We start from the raw sequence: 22,932 nt of genomic DNA, 5'->3' as shown, positions 1-22,932 counted from the left end.
ATGGAGGAAGATGACATGATATGGGTGAATTTATCGGTGTGTAAAGATGTGAAATTCGGTGGTGTTTATATACCTCCAGAAGACTCACTATATTGCGAAGCTTCACCGTTTCGAGCGTTAAGTGAGATGTGTTTGAACACTCGTGACGTAGTTGTTTTAGATGATTTTAATGCACGAGTTGGATCACATGTGTTGTCGTGTGGTGATGGAAGTGTCTATAGATATGATGGTGTGAAGGATCCGGTAGTGAATAGTCACGGGCGTATGTTGCGTAATATGTGTAGAAGTAACAATATGGTTGTGATGAATCACCTGAACAGAAAAGGAACTACCTTAGGAGGTGACTTATCTTTTAGAAGAGGATCAAGATGAACATCGGAGATTGACTTGTGCGTGGTTACTTCCGATTGTGTAAGATTTGTCAGTTCGGTCGAGGTAAACAAGTCAGTTAAAGGTTCCGACCACGCCCCAATTTGCGTAGATCTCGCTACTAAAGAAATGACTCAAGTTTCCCCGACAGAGCTGTTAGAACGAGCTAACGGTCTGGGTGAGTCATACCGAAGAATACGTGCAAACGAGTCGATGTGGAAAAGTCCAAGATATGACACCGTAAACTTACATGATTTCAGTACCGAATTGCTAAGTCTCGATCCACCGAATCCGGACGCTGTTAGTATTGAAAATATTTCTGAAGCCTTCAGATCGAGCAGTGAAATTATTCATGAAGCTGCTCGTAGGAACAGATGTGGACGTCTCGACCAGCAGGAAGAAACGTGGGACAGAACGTTGCCGCGCTGGAGAAGGATATTGGAAACAAATGATGCTAAGTTCATATGGAAGGCCATTAACTGGTCAGGGAATATTGATACGCACGAACACAGACAACCTGAAGACGATCAACTAAAGACCCATTTCGAGAGCTTGTTAAATAATGAGTGTCACACTAATAGTATTCGCACTGTATGTATAGATGACTCGACCCGTATTAGACGAACCTTTCACTGTACAAGAATTAGATAAAGTACTCAAGGATGTGAATGTTAGAAAAAGTTATGTTGGTATTTGTCCAGGAATTATGAGAGCTTTACCTGTTGACTGGATCATGTTCTTTTTACATATGTTTAACGTTGTTTTTCTTAATGTGTGTTATCCAGTTTCATGGGGTTGTAGCAAACTTTTTGTACTCTTCAAAGGAGGTAAAGACAGACTTGAATGTGGAAACTACAGAGGCATATCCATTATGAATACATTGGCAAAATTGTATGATTACTTAATTTTGAACAGATTAAAACTATGGACAAGTATTGATAAATGTCAAGCAGGTGCTCAAAGCGGTCGAGGATGTGTCGAACAAATAATGACGTTAAGATTATTATGTGACCTGGCTAATTATAAGAAAAAGAAGCTGTATATGTTATTCATAGATTACAGCAAAGCATATGATAGAGTGCCTCGAGGTAAATTGCTTGAATTGCTTAAATCACGTGGTTGTGGTAAGGTTATGTTGCGTGCTATACAAGCTATGTATTCCTGTACTCAAAGTGTGTTACGTTCTGCAACTATTGATGCCACTGTTGGAGTCCGCCAAGGATCTCCATCGAGTTGTCTCTTATTCACCATATACATGGATGAGGTGGTTAGGATGATAAACAGGTGTGTAGATACAGATGGATTCTTGGGGAAACTACATACGCTCCTTCTTATGGATGACATGGTAATACTAGCTACTTCTAAAGAAATGTGTGTGAGAAAGTTAACCGCAGTGTTGGATTATTGCCAAGAATATGGAATGGTACTTAATGAAAAGAAAACAAAACTTATGGTAGTGCGAGGTACAGATGAAGACAGATTGCCGTTAACTGTTCGTAACATCAAGATAGACTGTGTTCATAAGTATCTTTACCTTGGGGCATGGATTTGTGATGATGCAAAGATGAACACAGTATTGGACCTTCACGAAACCGTGAATGAGATGCAACTCAATAAATTTGCAATTTTTTGTGCAGCAAATAACATTATGCCATATACATACAAGCGCAAAGTATTTGATGCTGCTGTCACTTCTGCCCTTCTTTATAGCTCAGAAACATGGTTGACAAATAATCCTAGAAAGATAATTGTTCAATACAATAGAGCAGTAAAGAACTTGCAAGGGGTAAGGAAATTTACAAGCCCCGACATGTGTCTTATTGAATCAGGTATTCCACCTGTACTTGATGTCATAGCAAAAAGGAGAAAGAAATTTCTAGAATCAAAGTTAAGGGAACCGAACGTTGAAGAACCATTCTATGTTGCATTTGAGTTGTGCAGAGTAGCTAATACTCCAGGGTATCAATTTGTGATGAAGGCACTACAGTATAGAGATAACGTAAATCCACTGGATATAGTCAAAATAAAAATTAGAGAAAAACCCGAGACGGCATCTAAGTATGTGGCGTACAGATCAGTAATTAACCCTGAACTATCAGTACATCCAGTTTATGTCAGCAATGAGTTTGTCCCGGACTACAAAAGGCAGGCCCTTACGAGGCTTCGACTAATGTCACATGATTTAAAAATTGAGACAGGTAGAAGGAATGGAATACCAGCAGAGTTGCGACTGTGTATGTGTGATAGTAATGCAGTACAAGATGAGTCTCATGTTTTGTTAAATTGTTCTTTGTCAAGGGACTGTAGGGCTAGATATAATATGTTGGATTTTAGTAGTTTTACCAGTTTAATGAAGTATAAGGGTAAATTAGGTACTTTATGTGATTATGTTTGCGATGTGTTAAAGCTTTACGGCTAAAATGTTCTTGTTTTTTTAAAAGAAAGGGAGTTTGAATTTTTTATTAGACACTTTATATGATTATGTTTGCGATGTGTTAAAGCTTTACGGCTAAAATGTTCTTGTTTTTTAAAAGAAAGGGAGTTTGAATTTTTTAGGAGTTAAGTTTGGAGAAAGTTTGTTTTTTTGCAATGTAAATTGGTTAATTTTATCTGGACAGGATTTTTATTTGTAGCTCTTTTTATATGATATAATGATTTTAGTGAAATGATTTTTACTTTAAGCTTCTTGTAATCGCAAAATTCTGTCAATAAACTATAATAATCTCACACACACACACACACACACACACACACACACACACGAGAACCGTTTCCTTTTATGTTAAGTGCTTCATATCTGTCTCGTTACAGTAACGTACGATAATGATAATTTCACCTTTGTTTTACAGATGCCTGTGTATAATTTGCAGATACACCACTAGTTTTAACATATTTAAATTCTTGCCTTAAAATAATGAAAAGTTGTACGAAGGAAACAAGATGTGAAGCGAATATTTTTGAGGATTGGAGACCGCACATCGAGCTAGTTGGAGCTACTGACGCTTTGTTAACCCTGAAATGACCACCCACCCTCATCCCTTCCTCCCTTCTCTCCTGGTTGATCAAGATGGACTAGAAATTAGGACCTGACTATGATATTCTCTGTTCTGCAACAGTAGACTATGGGCACCAGTTGTTTATAAGCCTGGATGTGTTTATATTGAAAACGGATAGCAGTGACTAAACTAGATTACTAAGTCTGACGAGGCATATGCGCATTCAGTAAGGTTTGCCATCACGATAAGTTTCACCAACTAGATAAAGATGGTTTATGTGATATCCACCTGGTACTAAAGCCATCTTGCGCTGCACTAAGTAATCATATGATGAGATAGCTACAAGAAGATGCTCCTAAATCATAGAAATTTAAGTTGTTGAGCGAAGAAAATAATATATTGGTGGTATGTACGAGCAACAGACCAGCGAGGATGAGAAATGGTGCGTGGCAGTGGTGAGTGGTGACCCTGGCCAGTCTTTGCTGGGGTGTTGCGTGAGGCGGAGTGATGCAGGGCGCGCTGGTGTCTGTGAAGGACTTTTGACACAGAAATTTTGTATCGTCAGCATTGAGAGTAAGTATTTGAAATCCATTGTATAGTTGATAAGAATAAGTGGCTACAAACTGGCTGTAGATGGTATGTTTTTTTTTCTTTTTTGTCTTGCAGAGGGTGTCACGTATAGGTCTACTAGCTTTTTGCAGCTTTCCTTATGTTCTTATGGTTTTTAAATAGGGAGAAACATGGCATGAGTTCGGGAGTGTGTGTGTGTGTGTAATAGTAATAATTATAAATAATAATGATAATTATAATTGATAATAATAATATCCGGTTTATTAATCTTGCAGCCTTATAGCTGAAAGTCCACATATTGCGTACTTATACACTAATATACATACACATTTAACTTTAAGGAAGTATCTTACAAGTTGATTCTTTGGGTGCCAGATGGCGCCGGTCAACCTGGTAGACTAGACACGGGATAGTCAGGTCACCCCGTGTGTATTTTTCTATTCAGAGTTTGTTTATCCTACCTAGCTGCGGGTCACTAATTCCGATTTACACCAGGTACCTAATCACTGCCAGGTGAGCAGGGGCTGCACTGCAAAGAAGTCCACCCAAAGACTTCTGACCTTACCCGGAATTCGAAGCTGAGTCCTCCCGAGTATGAATCAGGCGTGAATCACTGCGCTACCAACTGTGTGTGTGTGTGTGTGTGTGTGTGTGTGTAGTCTGACTTGAATGTAGCACATTCCCTAAATGTAAGCTAGTTTAGTATGCAAATGTACTCCTGAAGTTACACCTTAATATTACACGACGTTTTCTGATGCTATCAAAAAAATCCACGAGACAGTCTCACATACCCGCCTGCCTTGTGATGACTTGCTATGTTATGGAAGCGTTCGGTCACTCACCTCTGAATAATCCACGAGACAGTCTCACATACCCGCCTGCCTTATGATGACTTGCTATGTTATGGAAGCGTTCGGTCACTCACCTCTGAATAATCCACGAGACAGTCTCACATACCCGCCTGCCTTATGATGACTTGCTATGTTATGGAAGCGTTCGGTCACTCACCTCTGAATAATCGTTGTTGCGTAATTCAAAGAACATAATATTTCTGCTATTATTCCCACTCCGCCTTTTTTAAATTGGCAGCGAAGTACTGCTTTAGGAGTCTGGTGAGGTCCCAGCCCAACCTGCCCCGGAAGACTAAGTTTATTAGAAAAGTTTTGTCCCTGACTGGCTTGGCTTTGCCAGAAAATGAAAGTTTGAAATGAGTTCAGAAAATTTTATGCGCATTTTTTCACATCCATGTGTGTGTGTGTGTGTGTGTGTGTGTGTGTGTGTGTGTGCCCACATTACTTGAACTATAACAACCACATTTAGCGTGGGGATCTACCATGGATTGAGAAAGGTCAGCGCGGGTCACCGGGCGGGCTGACAGGGATGACAGATCAGCCAGTAACCTCTGCTGTTTGGCCTCGTGTTTCATTAGGAAGTGAACACCGCCTCTGTACGGATGTCATGTGACGGTAGCGATGGTAACGAGAACAGCAACCATTCTGATAGATTTGTTTACTTCGTGGTGACATCCCTTCACAATTGGTGACGTGACTTGTTTTGCACAGGGTGCAGATCAAGTGCATATGAGAATGATTACAACGAGAATAGCGATAATAATGAAAATTATTGACGTCACGATATAAGCCATTGGATAATAGGTAATGGTAATATGGTAATTTGAGTAAGACTTCTAAGCTAAATTGTAGCTATTGGCACTTAAATCCTTGAAATATTCGATTGCACGTTCTGTAGTCAGAGTGGTTACTTTGAAAGTTATACCCTAAACTTACCTAGGGCTTTAGGCAGCTGGTCACTTAATTAAGCCTGAGACGAAACCACACAAGTCAGAGGGATAAAGACCACAAACATAACTGATAACAGCGACGATGAGAATAATGATAATGTCAAAGGTCACGATAATGGGGACAGAAAGCCTGGGACAAGAGACAGATCTCCAATATAAATTATTTCCACAAGACAACAATTCATTAATAACCTGGAGAGACCGAAAAGAATAACAGATTTGTTGAATTTCGCTTTAGGTGTTTTGCACTTTGTACAATGACGCTGATGAACTGAAAGTTGGCTCTTAATTCATTCTCGTGATAAACTTCCTCTAATAATATAAATGTTTGCTGCATTAAAACGTTATTGAATTTCACAGTTAGTAATGCTTGTTTATAGATATGTGTCTCACGAATGCAGGAGTTAACCAGTAACCTCACTTATTCATATCTTTTAATAGGTAACTATGGTACCTGTTTCTTTTTTTTTTTATTTTCACCTAAGACTTTGCATCAAGAAATCGTTACTAAACTTGAATTTCAGTGTTAGCGTTATTTCTATGACAGCAGAATATTAACGACCATTTTCCGGTTTTTGTGGCCTCGGCTGGTCTCCTCCAAGTATGAAAAAAAATGTAGTGCATATATGTATTGTGATTATAGTAAAAATCACAATATATTAGAAATTTATTTCTATGTAAGGTCTGTGTTGTATGTAATATGTAACATGTAAGTATTACTGAATAAATGATCCACCTGCGCGATGTTTATTTACGGGTTGTATTGTGGTGTTTAAGTTACAACTCTGTCTATCTTGGTAATTATGTTGGACTATTGAATTACATAAAATGTATCATGCAGGGAAATTTATGGATTCAGTGCATAAATGTTCGTACATGTTTATGTTTAATGTTTAATAGGGTTGTAGGGTTGAGTTGCTTTAGCAGGATAGAGGCAGAGACTGACGACGTAGTGTTGTTGTTTCCGGGTCTCAGAGGAGCCCAGCTTAGGCAGCGTGTAGGTGTGTCAGAGGTGTGTCCAGGATCTGTATTTTGTGTTAAATGTCTCTTTTGACTCATTATGCAACGATATTCAGGTTTGGGTCTGTAGCAGGGTTAATTTGTATAGGTATTAGTGATTATTCCAGCGATGAGAGGGTGAGATAAATGAAACATGGCGGGGGCCCCGGTGGAGAATTTTGCGTCAGTTCCATACCTGTGGTGAGACGGTGCATCATTTGTATGTAGTTATTAGGACTATAATATACATTTCAGCAGTGTGGTGAAGTGGGTGGTGCCCTGTCTCCATGTTTTTGTCAGTGTGGGACCTGTGCTGACTGACTGATGTTATTGGTGTGTTGTGTCAAGAGATGGTGCGGCAATGTTGTGAGTTGGACTGTTTTCGTGCACCTGTTTTCATGTATTGAGTTCAGCTGAAGTTTATGGTTGATTCAAACACTTAGTTATTGACTGATATATTCTGTATTTTATTACTGTGATGTGATTTCCTGGTTTGGTTATTGAATGATGCATTCTATATTTTGTTACTGTGGTGTGATTTCATGGCTTGGACGTTTCATCTTAAATTTTGGTGGGAAAATTGACTGTTTGGATGTTAACAGGTTGAATCAGTAAAGGGATCCCAACACCGCTGAATTGGTCTCTTCACTGAATACCATTACAACATCTAACTCATACAATCAAACTTTTCGTCTCAATTATGGCCGGAGGATGTCATAATACAGAAATATTTTAACACAAACTCAAACAAAATGTAATTATTTTCCTCATTAACGTCTCTTATATATATATATATATATATATATATATATATATATATATATATATATATATATATATATATATATATATATATATATATATATATATATAATTTTTTGATATGGATGTAAAAGTTTGTACATATAATTGTTGTTCTTTAAAGAAGAATATTGATGTCACTTGCACTTTAACTGGTTTTCAGTATGAGTTTTTTTTTTTTTTTTTTTCCTACAAGACTTGCTTTAGAGGAGAGATTTGGTGACAGATTTTGTCAGTGAGAAATATGAGGGTGTAAGTGTGCAAGTTGCCTACTCTGGAAAGGCTCTTGTATCCAATGTAGGGAGGTGTGAAGGTGGACTGGCCTGTATATGGAAGAAAGATTTGACGTTTAAGGTAAAGGTGTTTCTGTTTGAGAAAGATTATATTGCTTTGCAATTACCAGTGGGTTATTTGAACATTCTTATAATAAATGTATATATGAGGAGTGTAACATGGGAAAGGAAGACACTTGAAGAATATCTTCACAGGTGGTTTGCCTTGGAACATTTCAAGTGTTTTAATCGATCATGATTTTAATTTCATTTTTATTTTAGGTGGTTTTGATGCAGATCCTTTTATAAGCAGAGCCTGGAACAACTTGGTGACCTTTTGTGAGAGAAATTGTTTGTGTTGTCTGGATTTTAACATGATGGACGGTAACACTTCGATTTTTATACCTTACAGTAACTGCTACTGTAAGTGGTTAGACCATATTGTAGGAGGAAGCTCAAAGGATGTCTGTGTCAAACATGTTAAAGTTCTGTATCAACTTGTCGCATCCGATCATTTACCAATGGTGGGAAACGTTCACTTGGGTGTCTCTAACAATGGCTGTAGCACTATCAAAATTGAAAATGGAGATAAGTGAATGAAAAAAAAAAACCAGTGATTTTTTTTATGTATTTGAAGATATTATTGGTAATACACGAGGCATTATGCCCTGCGAGGCAACTAGATGGTGTAGTGCTGGTTGCCAGAATGCTGACCACCTTGCACAAATTGAGGAGGTTGATGTGATAATTGGTGGTAATGTTTTGTACTCTTCTAGTCATTATGCACAGCAGGTTATTGAGAAGAACAAGTCCAATGTAATACCAGGGTGGAATAGACGTGTCAAACATTTGTAGGCTAAATCACGGGATGATTATCAGTAACGGCTGATTACTGAAAGAAATAGAAACTCTGATGAATGTCAGAAAATGAATACGAGTGGGAAAGTGTTCAAAGAGGCTTTGTCTTTGTGTGAGAAAAATGAAACGGAAGTTGTACTGGTGCAAGAGCTAAAGAGGATGGCAGTTTTTATTTTTTTATTTATTTATTTTTTTTTAATGTAGGAGGGACACTGGCCAAGGGCAACAAAAATCCAATAAAAAAAAAAGCCCACTGAGATGCCAGTCCCAGAAAAGTGTCCAAAGCAGTAGTCAAAAATTGAAGGATAAGTGTCTTGAAACCTCCCTCTTGAAGGAATTCAAGTCATAGGAAGGTGAAAATACAAAAGCTGGTAGGGAGTTCTAGAGTTTACCAGAGAAAGGGATGAATGATTGAGAATACTGGTTAACTCTTGTATTAGAGAGGTGGACAGAATAGGAGTGAGAGAAAGATGAAAGTCTGATGCAGCAAGGCCACAGGAGGAGGGAAGGCATGCAGTTAGCAAGATCAGAATAGCAGTTAGCATGAAAATAGCGGTAGAAGACAGCTAGATATGCAACATTGCAGCGATTAGAGAGAGGCTGAAGACAATCAGTTAGAGGAGAGGAGTTGATGAGAAGAAAACCTTTTGATTCCACCCTGTCTAGAAGAGTGGTATGAATTGAACCCCACCAGACATGTGAAGCATACTCCATACATGGACACATAATGCCCCTGTACAGAGTTAGCAGCTGGGTGGGGGGGGGGGTGAGAAAAACTGGTGGAGACATCTCAGAACGCCTAACATCATAGAAGCTGTTTTAGCTAGAGATGAGATGTGAAGTTTCCAGTTCAGATTATAAGTACAGATTATAAGTAAAGGACAGACCAAGGATGTTCAGTGTAGAAGAGGGGGGACAGTTGAGTGTCATTGAAGAAGAAGGGATAGTTGTCTGGAAGGTTGTGTCAAGTTGATAGATGGAGGAATTGAGTTTTTCAGGCATTGAACAATACCAAGTTTGCTCTGCCCCATCAGAAATTTTAGAAAGATCAGAAATCAGGTGTTCTGTGGCTTCCCTGCGTGAAATGTGAAATGCAGATTTACCAGGATAACTAAAGTGATGGTATAAGAAAATGACAAGGTGTTTTTGGTGCATTTGTACCACAGGCAATGCGTTGACCTAGCCTGACCCAGCCTGACCTAACCTAACCTGACCTAAACAAATATAATGCAACCAAATCTAAAGCAGTCTAACCTAACCTATCTTTACCTAACCTAACCATATCTAACCTACCCATACCTAACTTAGCCTAACTCACCCAAACTTAACCTAACCAAACAAAACAAAACCTAACATAACCTAACTTGACCTGACCATACCTAATCTAACCTAACCTTTCTCTTTCTCTCTCCTCAGCCAAGCAAAAACCGAGTCACCTTATTGGTCGACAAGAGATCACCATCAGCCCTCCCTTTGGCCCAGAGCTTCATTGATTGTGATTGAACAGCTGGCTTTGTGGGTGACCTGACCTGATCTCAACCAAGCCAACACGATTTACGTTTTCCTCGTTGACATTGGCACCATGATGACCTCTGACATGAACCTGGCACTAGAGAGGTAGGCAGAGAGAGAGAGAGAGAGAGAGAGAGAGAGAGAGATGTATTTATTGGTATAGTATTTATGTGATTTGAATGATATCAGTGTGTGTGTTTGTGACCTGTCAATATACACAGGTCTGCATATTTAGTGAGCTGTCAATATACATAGGCTTACATAGGTACTTGAGCAAGCCTATAGTTAGCTGAAGCATCTGAGGCAACTATCACACTAATAATATAAATAATAATAATAATAATAATAATAATAGTAGTAGTAATAATAATAATAATGATAATAAATAATATTAATAATAAAGGCTTTGGTTACAACATAAAGATGTATTAAGTAGCTTATTATTTAATTATTATTATTTTTTAAGAATAACTTGAAATGAATAGATTTTAAATTGAGAAAATATAAAACTCCTTAATTTGACTTGTGGATTATAACAACAGAGAGAGAGAGAGAGAGAGAGAGAGAGAGAGAGAGAGAGAGAGAGAGAGAGAGAGAGAGAGAGAGAGAGAGAGAGAGACTTTGTCTACTGTTGATAAAAGTGCAATATAAAACACATCAAAACACACACAAATGCCATTATCTCTGTCTCTGTGGTAATAATGATGATAATAATAATAATAATAATAATAATAATAATGATAATAGTTGGTTTCTTTATTTTGTGCAGTGTTGAGGTACTGAAGGGCGCAATACACAATGCTGTCAAGGTGCCCCAAAACACACAGGTCAGTATTGCCATATAGCTTACCTTAGGTTAGGCTTGGTTTGATTTGGTTAAGTTTGGTTAGCTTAGGTTTCTTCCAAACTGGTGTTGTATATCCTGTTGTGTAATAATAATAATAATAATAATAATAATAATAATAATAATAATAATAATAATAATAATAAACGGTTTATTATTTAGGCAGTTAACAAACTGAAAATGTACATAGGGGGTGGGGAAAAACTTAACATTAATCCTAAAGGTAAGTCTAATCTAATGTGTGTGCGTGTGTGTGTGTGTGTGTGTGTGTGTGTGTGTGTGTGTGTGTGTGTGTGTGTGTGTGTGTGTGTGTGTGTGTGTGTGTGCCGCTGCTGAGACCAAACAAGACTAGTTTTTCCGTGAGGTGTGGATGGATGGGAGGGGCGTGGGTGACGGTTCTGTGGGTCCTGGCATGGGCGGTGCTGGGTGTGGAGAGACTCCTGGTCAGTGAGAGGGATGGCAGAGGGGCTGGTAGAGTGAGGGTGCACCAGCAGACACACCCTGCCTGACTGTGGTGCACAACAAACTCACCAGTGACAAGTATGTGTGTCTCCCGGCTGGTGAGGCAAGGCACGCTGGCTGGAGCTGGCGAGGGAGAGGCTGCCTGTGCCAGGACACTGACTGACTGACTGGGTATGCCTGTGTGGGCCAATGCAGGCTGAGCAGTGTGTGAGGGAGGGGCAGTGTCTGGGATGCCTCACCTCTTCAGCTTGTCAACTCTGCCAGGCTCATTGTCACACACGTCACTCTTTTTTTTTTTTTTTTTTTTCATGTAGGAAGGACATTGGCCAAGGGCAACAAAAATCTAATAAAAAAAAAAAATACCCACTGAAATGCCAGTCCCATAAAAGGGTCAAAGCAGTGGTCAAAAATTGGTGGATAAGTGTCTTGAAACCTCCCTCTTGAAGGAATTCAAGTCATAGGAAGTTGGAAATACAGAAGCAGGCAGGGAGTTCCAGAGTTTACCAGAGAAAGGGATGAATGATTAAGAATACTGGTTAACTCTTGCGTTAGAGAGGTGGACAGAATAGGGGTGAGAGAAAGACGAAAGTCTTGTGCAGCGAGGCCGCGGAAGGAGGGGAGGCATGCAGTTAGCAAGATCAGAAGAGCAGTTAGCATGAAAATAGCGGTAGAAGACAGCTAGATATGCAACATTGCGGTGGTGAGAGAGAGGCTGAAGACAGTCAGTTAGAGGAGAGGAGTTGATGAGATGAAAAGCTTTTGATTCCACCCTGTCTAGAAGAGCAGTATGAGTGGAACCCTCCCAGACATGTGAAGCATACTCCATACATGGACGGATAAGGCCCTTGTACAGAGTTAGCAGCTGGGGGGTGAGAAAAACTGGCAGAGACGTCTCAGAACACCTAACTTCATAGAAGCTGTTTTAGCTAGAGATGAGATGTGAAGTTTCCAGTTCAGATTATAAGTAAAGGACAGACCGAGGATGTTCAGTGTAGAAGAGGGAGACAGTTGAGTGTCATTGAAGAAGAGGGGATAGTTGTCTGGAAGGTTGTGTCGAGTTGATAGATGGAGGAATTGAGTTTTTGAAGCATTGAACAATACCAAGTTTGCTCTGCCCCAATCAGAAATTTTAGAAAGATCAGAAGTCAGGCGTACTGTGGCTTCCCTGCGTGATATGTTTACTTCCTGAAGGGTTGGACATCTATAAAAAGATGTGGAAAAGTGCAGGGTGGTATCATCAGCGTAGGAGTGGATAGGACAAGAAGTTTGGTTTAGAAGATCATTAATGAATAATAAAAAGAGAGTGGGTGACAGGACAGAACCCTGAGGAACACCACTGTTAATAGATTTAGGAGAAGAACAGTGACCGCCTACCACAGCAGCAATAGAACGGTCAGAAAGGAAACTTGAGATGAAGTTACAGAGAGAAGGATAGAAACCGTAGGAGGGTAGTTTGGAAATCAAAGCTTTGTGCCAGACTCTATCAAAAGCTTTTGATATGTCCAAGGCAACAGCAAAAGTTTCACCAAAATCTCTAAAAGAGGATGACCAAGACTCAGTAAGGAAAGCCAGAAGATCACCAGTAGAGCGGCCTTGACGGAACCCATACTGGCGATCAGATAGAAGGTTGTGAAGTGATAGATGTTTAAGAATCTTCCTGTTGAGGATAGATTCTAAAACTTTAGATAGGCAGGAAATTAAAGCAATAGGACGGTAGTTTGAGGGATTAGAACGGTCACCCTTTTTAGGAACAGGTTGAATGTAGGCAAACTTCCAGCAAGAAGGAAAGGTAGATGTTAACAGACAGAGCTGAAAGAGTTTGACTAGGCAAGGTGCAAGCACGGAGGAACAGTTTCGGAGAACAATAGGAGGGACCCCATCAGGTCCATAAGCCTTCCGAGGGTTTAGGCCAGCGAGGGCATGGAAAACATCTTTGCGAAGAATTTTAATAGGTGGCATGGAGTAGTCAGAGGGTGGAGGAGAGGGAGGAACAAGCCCAGAATCGTCCAAGGTAGAGTTTTTAGCAAAGGTTTGAGCAAAGAGTTCAGCTTTAGAAATAGATGTGATAGCAGTGGTGCCATCTGGTTGAAATAGAGGAGGGAAAGAAGAAGAAGCAAAGTTATTGGAGATATTTTTGGCTAGATGCCAGAAATCACGAGGGGAGTTAGATCTTGAAAGGTTTTGACATTTTCTGTTAATGAAGGAGTTTTTGGCAAGTTGGGGAACAGACTTGGCATGGTTCCGAGCAGAAATATAAAGTGCATGAGATTCTGGTGATGGAAGGCTTAAGTACCTTTTGTGGGCCACCTCTCTATCATGTATAGCACGAGAACAAGCTGTGTTAAACCAAGGTTTAGAAGGTTTAGGACGAGAAAAAGAGTGAGGAATGTACGCCTCCATGCCAGACACTATCACCTCTGTTATGCGCTCAGCACACAAAGATGGGTCTCTGACACGGAAGCAGTAGTCATTCCAAGGAAAATCAGCAAAATACCTCCTCAGGTCCCCCCAACTAGCAGAGGCAAAATGCCAGAGGCACCTTCACTTGGGGGGATCCTGAGGAGGGATTGGAGTGATAGGACAAGATAAAGATATGAGATTGTGATTGGAGGAGCCCAATGGAGAAGAAAGGGTGACAGCATAAGCAGAAGGATTAGAGGTCAGGAAAAGGTCAAGAATGTTGGGCTTATCTCCAAGATGGTCAGGAATACGAGTAGGGTGTTGCACGAATTGCTCTAGGTCATGGAGGATAGCAAAGTTGTAGGCTAGTTCACCAGGATGGTCTGTGAAGGGAGAGGAAAGCCAAAGCTGGTGGTGAACATTGAAGTCTCCAAGAATGGAGATCTCTGCAAAAGGGAAGAGGGTCAGAATGTGCTCCACTTTGGAAGTTAAGTAGTCAAAGAATTTCTTATAGTCAGAGGAGTTAGGTGAGGGGTATACAGCACAGATAAATTTAGTATGAGAGTGACTCTGTAGTCGTAGCCAGATGGTGGAAAACTCGGAAGATTCAAGAGTGTGGGCACGAGAGCAGGTTAAGTCATTGCGCACATAAACGCAGCATCCAGCTTTGGATAAAAAATGAGGATAGAGAAAGTAGGAGGGAACAGAAAAGGGGCTACTGTCAGTTGCCTCAGACACCTGAGTTTCAGTGAGGAAAAGAAGATGAGGTTTAGAAGAGGAGAGGTGGTGTTCTACAGATTGAAAATTAGATCTTAGACTGCCAATGTTGCAGAAGTTAATGAAGAAAAAGTTGAAGGGGGTGTCAAGACACTTAGGGTCGTCGACAGAAAGGCAGTCCAACCTGGGGACATTTATGGTCCCCTCCCCAGATGGGGACTCCGAGGCTGGTGTAGGAGTCGCCATGATGATTTAAAAATTTTTGAGTGAAGGGTGTGTGTGTTATTAGGTGCTTGTAGTTTTGTGTGGAGGAAGAGAGTTGTCTTTAGAGGGCAGGCTGTGACTGCCCCCTTGTGTTGTGAGACACAAAGGGAAACGTTCAGTGAGGTCACAGCTGGGTTTAATGATAAGTTCACAGCACCCCCTGAACAGTGCTTTAGACCTCACTGGGAGTAATTATCGTTTCGGCAGGTGTCTACTGCCTCCTCTGTCAGTCTTGTTGTACTTGTACTTTTCATGCTTGATATTTGCTTGTTTGTGTTTTTGTATTGATTTTTGTTTTGTTTTTGTTGTTTATTTGTAATGTTTTGTAAATGTTTTGTGAGTTGTGTTAGTGTTTGATGTTGTTTGTTGTGTTTGTAGTGTTGCTATGTGCCTATTGGTTGTTTGGGAGGTGACAGTGGTTAGTGTGTGTGTGTGTGTGTGTTACTACTACTACTACTACTACTACTACTACTACTACTACTACTACTACTACTACTACTACTACTACTACTACTACTACTACTACTACTACTACTAGGTCAGCCTTGCTACTTCCCTTAGTACACTTGAATACCTCCATCAGATCCCCTCTTAATCTACTACTACTAGTACTACTGTTGCAGGCACAGGTGCAGGGGTGCCTCAACATGCCAGCCACCTACAACACTGTGGTGGCAAGGACACAGTTAGCACATCAGTTTTACGAGCACGTCAGTGAGGTAGCCAGAATGTGTTGCCAACTTGTTCATGACCAGCACCTGCAGCAGCAAGGTCAGGTTAAGTTAGTTAAGTTTTTCATATGTGAATGTTGTGACTGTCAAAATGGAGGTCACAAGGGTTTTCTGAGGGTCACAGGGGTTCTGAATGTGACGGGGAAAGAGGAAGAAGGAGAGGAAAGGTGGAGAAGAAAGGTAGAGAGGAAGAAAGAGGGAAAGATGAAGAAGAGAAGAGGGAACAAAGAGGAAGAGGAGATAATTGTTAAGAATTTGTCTCTCTTCTTCTCTTCCTCTTTCTTTCCTCATTTCTCATTTCGTTGACTGTTGTGTTTAATTTGCTGTAGTCTGCACTCCTCCCTCCACTACTACTACTACTACTACTACTACTACTACTACTACTACTACTACTACTACTACTACTACTACTACTACTACTACTACTACTACTACTACTACTACTACCTGCTGGGCAGCAGTGGTGGCCAGCTTGGAAGACATTGTGGCAGCCTTCTGAGCAAGACATGATGCATTCCAGCAAAACTTTGTGGAGTATCTCAGTGGCCGGGAGGAGAAGGTTGCCCTGCTTCAGTTGTGAGTTTGTGCATGTGTGTGTCAGGATTGGAGGAAAGGTGGAGGGAACATGGAGGGAGGTCTGTGAGGGAGGAGAGGCCTGGAGGTAACTTGTGGAGGGAGATATGGAGAAGAGAAAGGAGGGAGGTGGAGGGGAAAATGTGTGGCTGCCATGTCAGACTATCTAATGAAAGCACTACTTTAACTACAAAGCATGTGTCACAGGATTAAGGGAAAGGTGGAGTGAACATGGGGGGAAGGCCTGTGAGGGAGGGGAAGCCTGGAGGTAACTTGTGGAGGGAGATATGGAGGAGAGAAGAGAGGGAGGTGGAGAGAATGTCTTGCATATTTTTTTTTATTACTTACAAGTCTCTCCTGCAGTTGTGTGTGACTCTCCACTCTTCCTGGCAACTCACCAATGGGGAGAGGAGGAGGAGGAGGAGGAGGAGAAGAGAGAAGAGAGGAGGAAAGAGATAGAAAAATGATTGGAGTGTATGAGTGTGTGTCTGTCTGTCACTACTACTACTACTACTACTGCTACTACTAGTTTTGAAGAGGACCTGAAGCTACTGGCAAGGATTCCAGTCTTCCCTGAATTCTTTTTGGGGAAGACACAAGAGGAAGAGGAAGAGGAGGAAGCTGGGAAGAAGAGGACAAGCACAGCACAGAAGAAAAGGAGGAAGAGCAGGAGGATGAGAAGAGGGCAGGAGGAGGAGGAGGAGGAAAAAGAGAAAGTTGTTTTTGTTGTTGTTGTTGTTGTTGTTGTTGTTGTTGTTGTTGTAAATAAAAATAATTGTTGATAGCTCTCTCTCTCTCTCTCTCTCTCTCTCTCTCTCTCTCTCTCTCTCTCTCTCTCTCTCTCTCTCTCTCTCTCTCTCTCTCTCTCTCTCTCTCTCTCTCTCTCTCTCTCTCTCTCTCTCTCTCTCTCTCTCTCTCTCTCTCTCTCTCTCTCTCTCTCTCTCTCTCTCTCTCTCTCTCTCTCTCTCTCTCTCTCTCTCTCTCTCTCTCTCTCTCTCTCTCTCTCTCTCTCTCTCTCTCTCTCTCTCTCTCTCTCTCTCTCTCTCTCTCTCTCTCTCTCTGTTAGTGAGGCAAGTGTCACTGCTGGACTGGATCAGCACCAAGGACAGCCAAAGTGACGTCAGACAGATTGCCCAACTCTGCTGCAGGGGACTGGCCCAGGTGTGTGTGTGTGTGTGTGTGTGTGTGTGTGTGTGTGTGTGTGTGTGTGTGTGTGCAACAGGGTGTTAGGGTGTCAGGTATTCACATCTAATTCTTGATACATAATTCTGTTTCCATAGGATTGAATCAAGTTTGTAATCTTGCATTGTTTAACAAGTTGAGTTGTCACATTTGTCTTTAAGCTGGCTCCCCCTCCCCCTGTGTTAGAATATTACATATTTTCAAGGTCACAGGGACACTGAGCTGGGTTCTCAAGGGTGTTTCTCCTGTCACTAATGCAGAAATGTTGTTAATCTGTCACTGTAACTGTAAAAGCATCCTTGAAAACCCATGTCACTTTAACTAGAGCCTTTTAAAAGAGTGTTTCTTGTGTCAGTAATGCAGAAATGTTAATGTGTCACTACAACCATAAAAACTCCCTTGAAAATCTGCTTCACTTCAACTAGAACCTTTTAAAAGAGTGTTTCTCCTGTCAGTAATGCAGAAATGTTAATCTGTCACTGCAACCATAAAAACCCCTGAAAACCCATATCAACTAGACACACACACACACAGCACCAATACTGCTGCTGCCACACAGATCAACAAGGGGCTGCTGAAACTAGTGGGGCAAGAGGTCAGCGCTGTGCTTCGAGAGGCAGACCAGCCACAGATGAAGGGGCTCAGTGAGCACCTGTGTGGCCTGGAGCAGCTCATGCATGATGCCGCCTACATGGTGCAGGAGCAGAGCAATTTCTCACAGGTACTCCTTCATATCTCCCTCCACAAGTTACCTCCACACTTCTTCCTCACAGACCTTCCTCCATCTTTCCTCCACCTTCCCTCCAATCCTGACTATCCTGTGACTCTTGCTTCATAGTTAAAATAGTGTTTTTGTTAGATAGTCTGACATCACAGCCAGCCATTTTCCCCTCAAGTTATCTCCATGTTTCTGCTTACTTACAAATTTCCTCCATCTTTTCTCCATTTTCCCTCCAATTCTGACTATCCTGTGACTCTTAAAAGAGTGATTTTGTTAGATGGTATGACATCACAGCCAACCATTTTCCCCTCCATAAGTGTCTTTTCTTTCCTCCATATCTTTCCACAGCTTCCCTCCAGGATCTTCAAATATGATAGCCTATTTAGACCTGGTACATTACAATAGACAGACACAGCCCAGGCAACCAGGGACCCCACTTGTACACTAGTGGCCAATATTAGAGTGTGTATGTGTGTGTGTGTGTGTAATAATAATAATAATAATAATAATAATAATAATAAACGGTTTATTCTTTAGGCAGTCAACAAACTGAAAATGTACATTGGGGGTGGGGGAATACTTGACATTAATCCTAAAGGTAAGTCAAATCTAGAAGAGACTATTGATTGATGGCTCGCACCATGGTGGGAATCGCACTGAGTCTGTACCGGTCCGTACGTGGCGTCTTTAGGGGCGTTATCTTATTGTCGTGTCTGGTGGCACGGGTAGGGCGAGGCGCGTCAGGTGGCAGCATGTTTCTGAGACGTGGATGATTCAGAAGTCCCCTTCCAAACTTCTCTAGGGCCTCACTGTACCTGGTGGATAGTCTGGACAGCTTCAGGGTGTTCAGGGCTTCTTCATAGGTGGTGTATGCAGGGCCAAGGATGACCCTGCACGCCCTTTTCTGCACACTCTCCAACTGTAGCTGTTGAGTTTGTTTGAGGGAGGAGGACCACGCTGGGGAGGCGTACATGAGTTTGGGGAGGATGAAAGTAAGATACACCCCCCTTAACTCATCTGTTGGCGTCCCCAGCGACCTGAGTCTGCGCAGCATGTACAGCTGTAGGTAGCTGATCTTATGGTGCTGACGACATGATGCTTCCAGGTCAGCTGGTCGTCCACCGTGACTCCGAGGAGCTTGGCACATCGGACTACCTGGAGGGGGTGAGGGCCCACTGAGAGCTGGGGAGGGGGCACTGGTACAGAGGAGGTACAGAAATGCATCACCACAGTTTTGTTGTGGTTGATGGTCATCCTGCTCTCCTCCGTCCACGTCTGCAGTCGCTCCAGGATCACTTGCAGTGGCGAGTAGTCCAGGTTCTTGGTGGAAACTGGGACGCCCATGGTGCAGTCGTCCACATACTTCCAGCGATTGGGGGTGTCAGTGAGGGCGTCGTTAATGAGGAGGAGGAAGCATAGAGGACCCATCTTGGTCCCCTGGGGGACCCCATAAGTCAGCTGTTGGAAAGTAGAGACAGAGCCCTGATAGCGAACGGCCTGACGCCTCCCTGTGAGGAAGTCGGCTAGCCACGCTATCAGGTTAGGAGGGAGACCCAGACTCACTGCTTTGCTGATGACAACAGTGTGATCAACAAGATCAAAAGCCTTTTTGAAGTCCACAAAAGCAACAGCTAGAGAGGTGTTTCGCTTGTCCAGGTGGCTGTGGATGAATTCAAGGAAGCTGGTCAGGTAATGGGAGGTGGAGGTGGCTTTAATATTTCTAAACTGTCTGATATCCACGGTATTACAAATTTTGGTGTAGGCCCAGTCATATACAAAATCTTCACAAATAAGGCTAGGGATGGGGGTGATAGAGACTGGTCTGAGGTCATTGAGTGACTGTGGACTGGAGGTTTTGGGGATGGGGGTGACGTAAGACGTCTTCCAGTCCTCGGGGCAAGAGTGTTGGGAGAGTGAAGCGTTTATTATTGAGCATAGCGGTGTTGCTAGCTCTACCGCAAATTCCTTGTAAATTTTTATAGGAAGGTCAGTGGGTGTGGTGGATCTTGGTTTGAATTTGAGTATTCTCTTAAAAACATCCACCGCCTGGACACTGGGGGGATGAGAGGGGGCCGGCAGATAGGCAGGAAGCAGAGTGGTGTGGAGGGGAGGAAAGGTTTGACTGTGTGTGTGTGTGTGTGTGTGCGCTCTCCTGTAGGTGTGGAAGAGTGGGTGGAGTGGAGTAAATAGTAGAATATTGGTGATTTATTGAGTGACAGCAGGGATGTTGGTAGAGTGCCAGGCCAGTGACTTGCTGCTGGCTTGTGCTGTGCAGCAGTTGCAGCATTCAACTATTGCTGTGACCTCTTGCTGAGACCTGTCTCTCTGTACATCTCAGAAGGCCAACTTTTGCCCAAGAGCGATGCCCCCAGAGGCCCACAGACCAGCATTCCACAAGTCTCTCCCAAGACGCCACCTGCCATCTGAAGATGCACAACGTGGCTTTGCAGCACACCACACCACAGGCTGGTGAATCCCGTGCACCACTTGATAGGGAATGGTGTGTCTGTTGGCAGTGAGTGGTGAGACTAGTGTTGGTCTTGTTGTACTTGGTAGTCAGCATGTTCACTGGGTTCAAACTGTACCTCATGTATCCATGTTTGACAAGACCACTCTTCTCACATTCAAATAATAATAGTAGATTTGTGTTAGAGATCCCAGTGAAAATGTGAAAATATTTGAAATACTTAGTGTCACTTACTTAATGAGAAGACTTGAATTGCTGTTGCATCTTTGCTCAGCAGTGAGGCGGCTGGAGTTGTGAAGCAAGTGTGGCAGATAGCCCTGCGCTGCCGGCGCAGAGATGTGTTGTTGACACATCTCTGTACAGGCCCACAATTATTATTTGACATCAGATAATGCAACATTTATTCATTGATTTAGTTTTTGGCAGAGGGGTGGTGCTGTGAAAGCTGGTGGCACAGGAGCTGACCAGAGTTCTGCAGAACAGCACACCACAGCAGCAGCAGCAGCAGCAGCAGCAGGAGCATTGTGTCAGTGTTTAAGCTTCAGTATCTTTGATGATAGTGTTTAAATATACTATGTTGGTCTGTTTATTAGCATTCACATTAATTTGCTTTGCTTAGTCTTCATTTGTTCTTTATTTAGTGTTGGCATATATATAATTGTTTAGTCTTTTATTGAGATTAATTTTTCCCTGTGTGTTTATTGTGTTGGCAAATGTCTTCCCCTTTACAAGCTTACTCCTTGTTATAGGTCAGTTCAAAGTGGAGCATTTTGACTCTCAATACTTGACTCACTGTACTCATCATCAACCCGTGTCCTGTACTTTGTGTACAAGCTTCCATATATTTGAGTTGTGCATCTAATACACCCTTCACTATTTACTTGTTGAGCCTCGCTTCATTCACGCAGGATACAACAAAACGAAGCCTGTCCATTTTATGTGTCCATTTTTTATTCTAGGCACTCTACAAGATGCAGCATTTGTATATGTAATGTGTGTTGTGTGTGTGTGTGTGTGTGTGTGACCTTATTGGTGAGGGGTTGTGGAGGGGTTGTGGGGAGTCACTGTGGGTTCATAAACCTACTGTGGAGAACATACTGTGGAGCTGTGGGCTGAGAAGAGAAGAGAAGAGGAGAGAGAGGAGAGAGAGAGAGAGAGAGAGAGAGAGAGAGAGAGAGAGAGAGGAGAGAGAGGGGGGTAAGGCTAGCATGAATGAGTGTGAAGTGAAGCAGGTGTTGAGTGTTGTTGATGCAGGGGTGAGATGTTACTCAATATTGTTCATCACAGGAGAGGTGTTGTTCAGTGTTGTTGATGCAGGGGAAGAGGTGATACTCAGTGTTATTCATCATAGGAGAGGTGTTGTTCAGTGCTGTTCATTGCAGGTGAGGGAAGACACAGCATGTTGAGGCAAGGCAGCAGCTGTGGAGGAGTGGACAGCTGCACCACTGACACCACCACCACTGCTCAATGCTGCTACTACTACTACTACTACTACTACTACTGCTGCTGCTGCTGCTGCCTGCTGCTGCTGCTGCTGCTGTTCCTCTCCTCCTCCCAGCACAGAAAACAGACTGTGGGGTCCTGCCACAATGCGGCTCCCTCCTGCAGGACATGTTCTCGTCACCTTCATGTCCTGGACGCGTGCATAGACTTATGCCTCGGTAGCCTGGCTGCAACAGACTGCAGCTGTGTGCTGTGCTGTTGCTGGCCAACAGGAGGGGGCGGGCAAGCTGGCCACCCTCTGCATCACCATCTGCTGGGGAAAGAAGAGCACCGTTGTTGTCATCTTTGTTTTCCTTCTTTTTCCTTTTGTTTTCCTTCACTGTTTGCAGGGAATGGTGGCAGAATTTGTTGATGTTGTTGTTGTTGTTATCTGTTTGTTATTAAATGATGTGTTCATTGTGTTGTTGTTGTTATTGTTGTTGTTTTGTGTGTGTGATGAACAAAAGCAGTCTACAGTTACTGGTGTTTGTTTTCCCCTTCAACTGTATACAAACATAAAGGGCTGGCTAGAAGTACAGTAGTAGTAGTAGTAGTAGTAGAAGTACAATTACAAGTATATTTAAATTTTCAACAAATGCTGGAAACTACTACTACTAAAAATATATAATCCAGGACCTCTACTATCATTTTTACTACTATATTGAGCATTACTATTACCACTACTATCTATTCTACTAACACCACTGCCACCACACCTTGCCTCAGCCTGGTCCTGTGCCCTGGCCAGTTGCTGGAGGAGGAGGTGGTGGATGCCCTCTCCTGCTAGTTGTGGTGGTGGTGGTGGTGTGTGGCTGTAGGGGTGGCTCTGACAGACAAAACGGGTTCACCACACACGGCCCACTAGTTGTCTCTTCTGCAACAGTGATGACAGATCAGGTTTGGTTGAGTGA

At 42.3% G+C, this 22,932-nt stretch overlaps 1 protein-coding gene and 1 long non-coding RNA gene across 13 annotated transcripts; both read left to right on the top strand.

Annotated features, from left to right (window-relative positions):
* The first annotated feature begins 3,621 nt into the window (after nt 1-3,621).
* LOC135099118 (uncharacterized) lies at nt 3,622-20,963 on the top strand. Of its 12 annotated transcripts, none has more exons than XR_010267678.1 (10): nt 6,679-6,748; nt 6,991-7,101; nt 10,083-10,283; nt 10,948-11,005; nt 15,489-15,636; nt 15,926-16,172; nt 16,533-16,885; nt 17,236-17,330; nt 17,911-18,072; nt 20,411-20,963. XR_010267678.1 is itself a non-coding variant. In XM_064001550.1 (9 exons), coding segments are annotated over exons 6-9 (393 nt in total). In that variant the 5' UTR covers nt 6,686-6,748; nt 6,991-7,101; nt 10,083-10,283; nt 10,948-11,005; nt 15,489-16,172; nt 16,533-16,884; the 3' UTR covers nt 20,546-20,963. The 12 variants fall into 12 exon arrangements, 3 of the variants coding, with proteins under 3 accessions (XP_063857622.1, XP_063857620.1, XP_063857621.1); XR_010267673.1 differs by adding an exon at nt 19,178-19,761 and having other exon boundaries at nt 15,489-16,172; XR_010267674.1 differs by having other exon boundaries at nt 6,670-6,748; nt 6,994-7,101; nt 15,489-16,172.
* Nucleotides 20,964-20,967: 4 nt separating this feature from the next.
* Nucleotides 20,968-22,501, top strand: LOC135099119 (uncharacterized). The gene is made up of 2 exons (XR_010267681.1): nt 20,968-21,065; nt 21,922-22,501. It is a non-coding gene; the product is annotated as an uncharacterized LOC135099119 (long non-coding RNA).
* Nucleotides 22,502-22,932: the final 431 nt, after the last annotated feature.

This window comes from Scylla paramamosain, unplaced genomic scaffold (assembly GCF_035594125.1).
Source record: "Scylla paramamosain isolate STU-SP2022 unplaced genomic scaffold, ASM3559412v1 Contig105, whole genome shotgun sequence".
Classification (NCBI taxonomy): Eukaryota; Metazoa; Arthropoda; class Malacostraca; order Decapoda; family Portunidae; genus Scylla; species Scylla paramamosain.
This window is presented reverse-complemented; position numbering and strand designations above follow the sequence as displayed.

What these genes read in the sequence shown, in the direction of transcription:
- LOC135099118 (XM_064001550.1), top strand. An exon ending in GCTGCAGGGGACTGGCCCAG is followed by an intron (nt 17,331 to 17,910) that starts GTGTGTGTGTGT and finishes GCTGCCACACAG; the next exon opens with ATCAACAAGGGGCTGCTGAA. An exon ending in AGCAGAGCAATTTCTCACAG is followed by an intron (nt 18,073 to 20,410) that starts GTACTCCTTCAT and finishes TGTACATCTCAG; the next exon opens with AAGGCCAACTTTTGCCCAAG.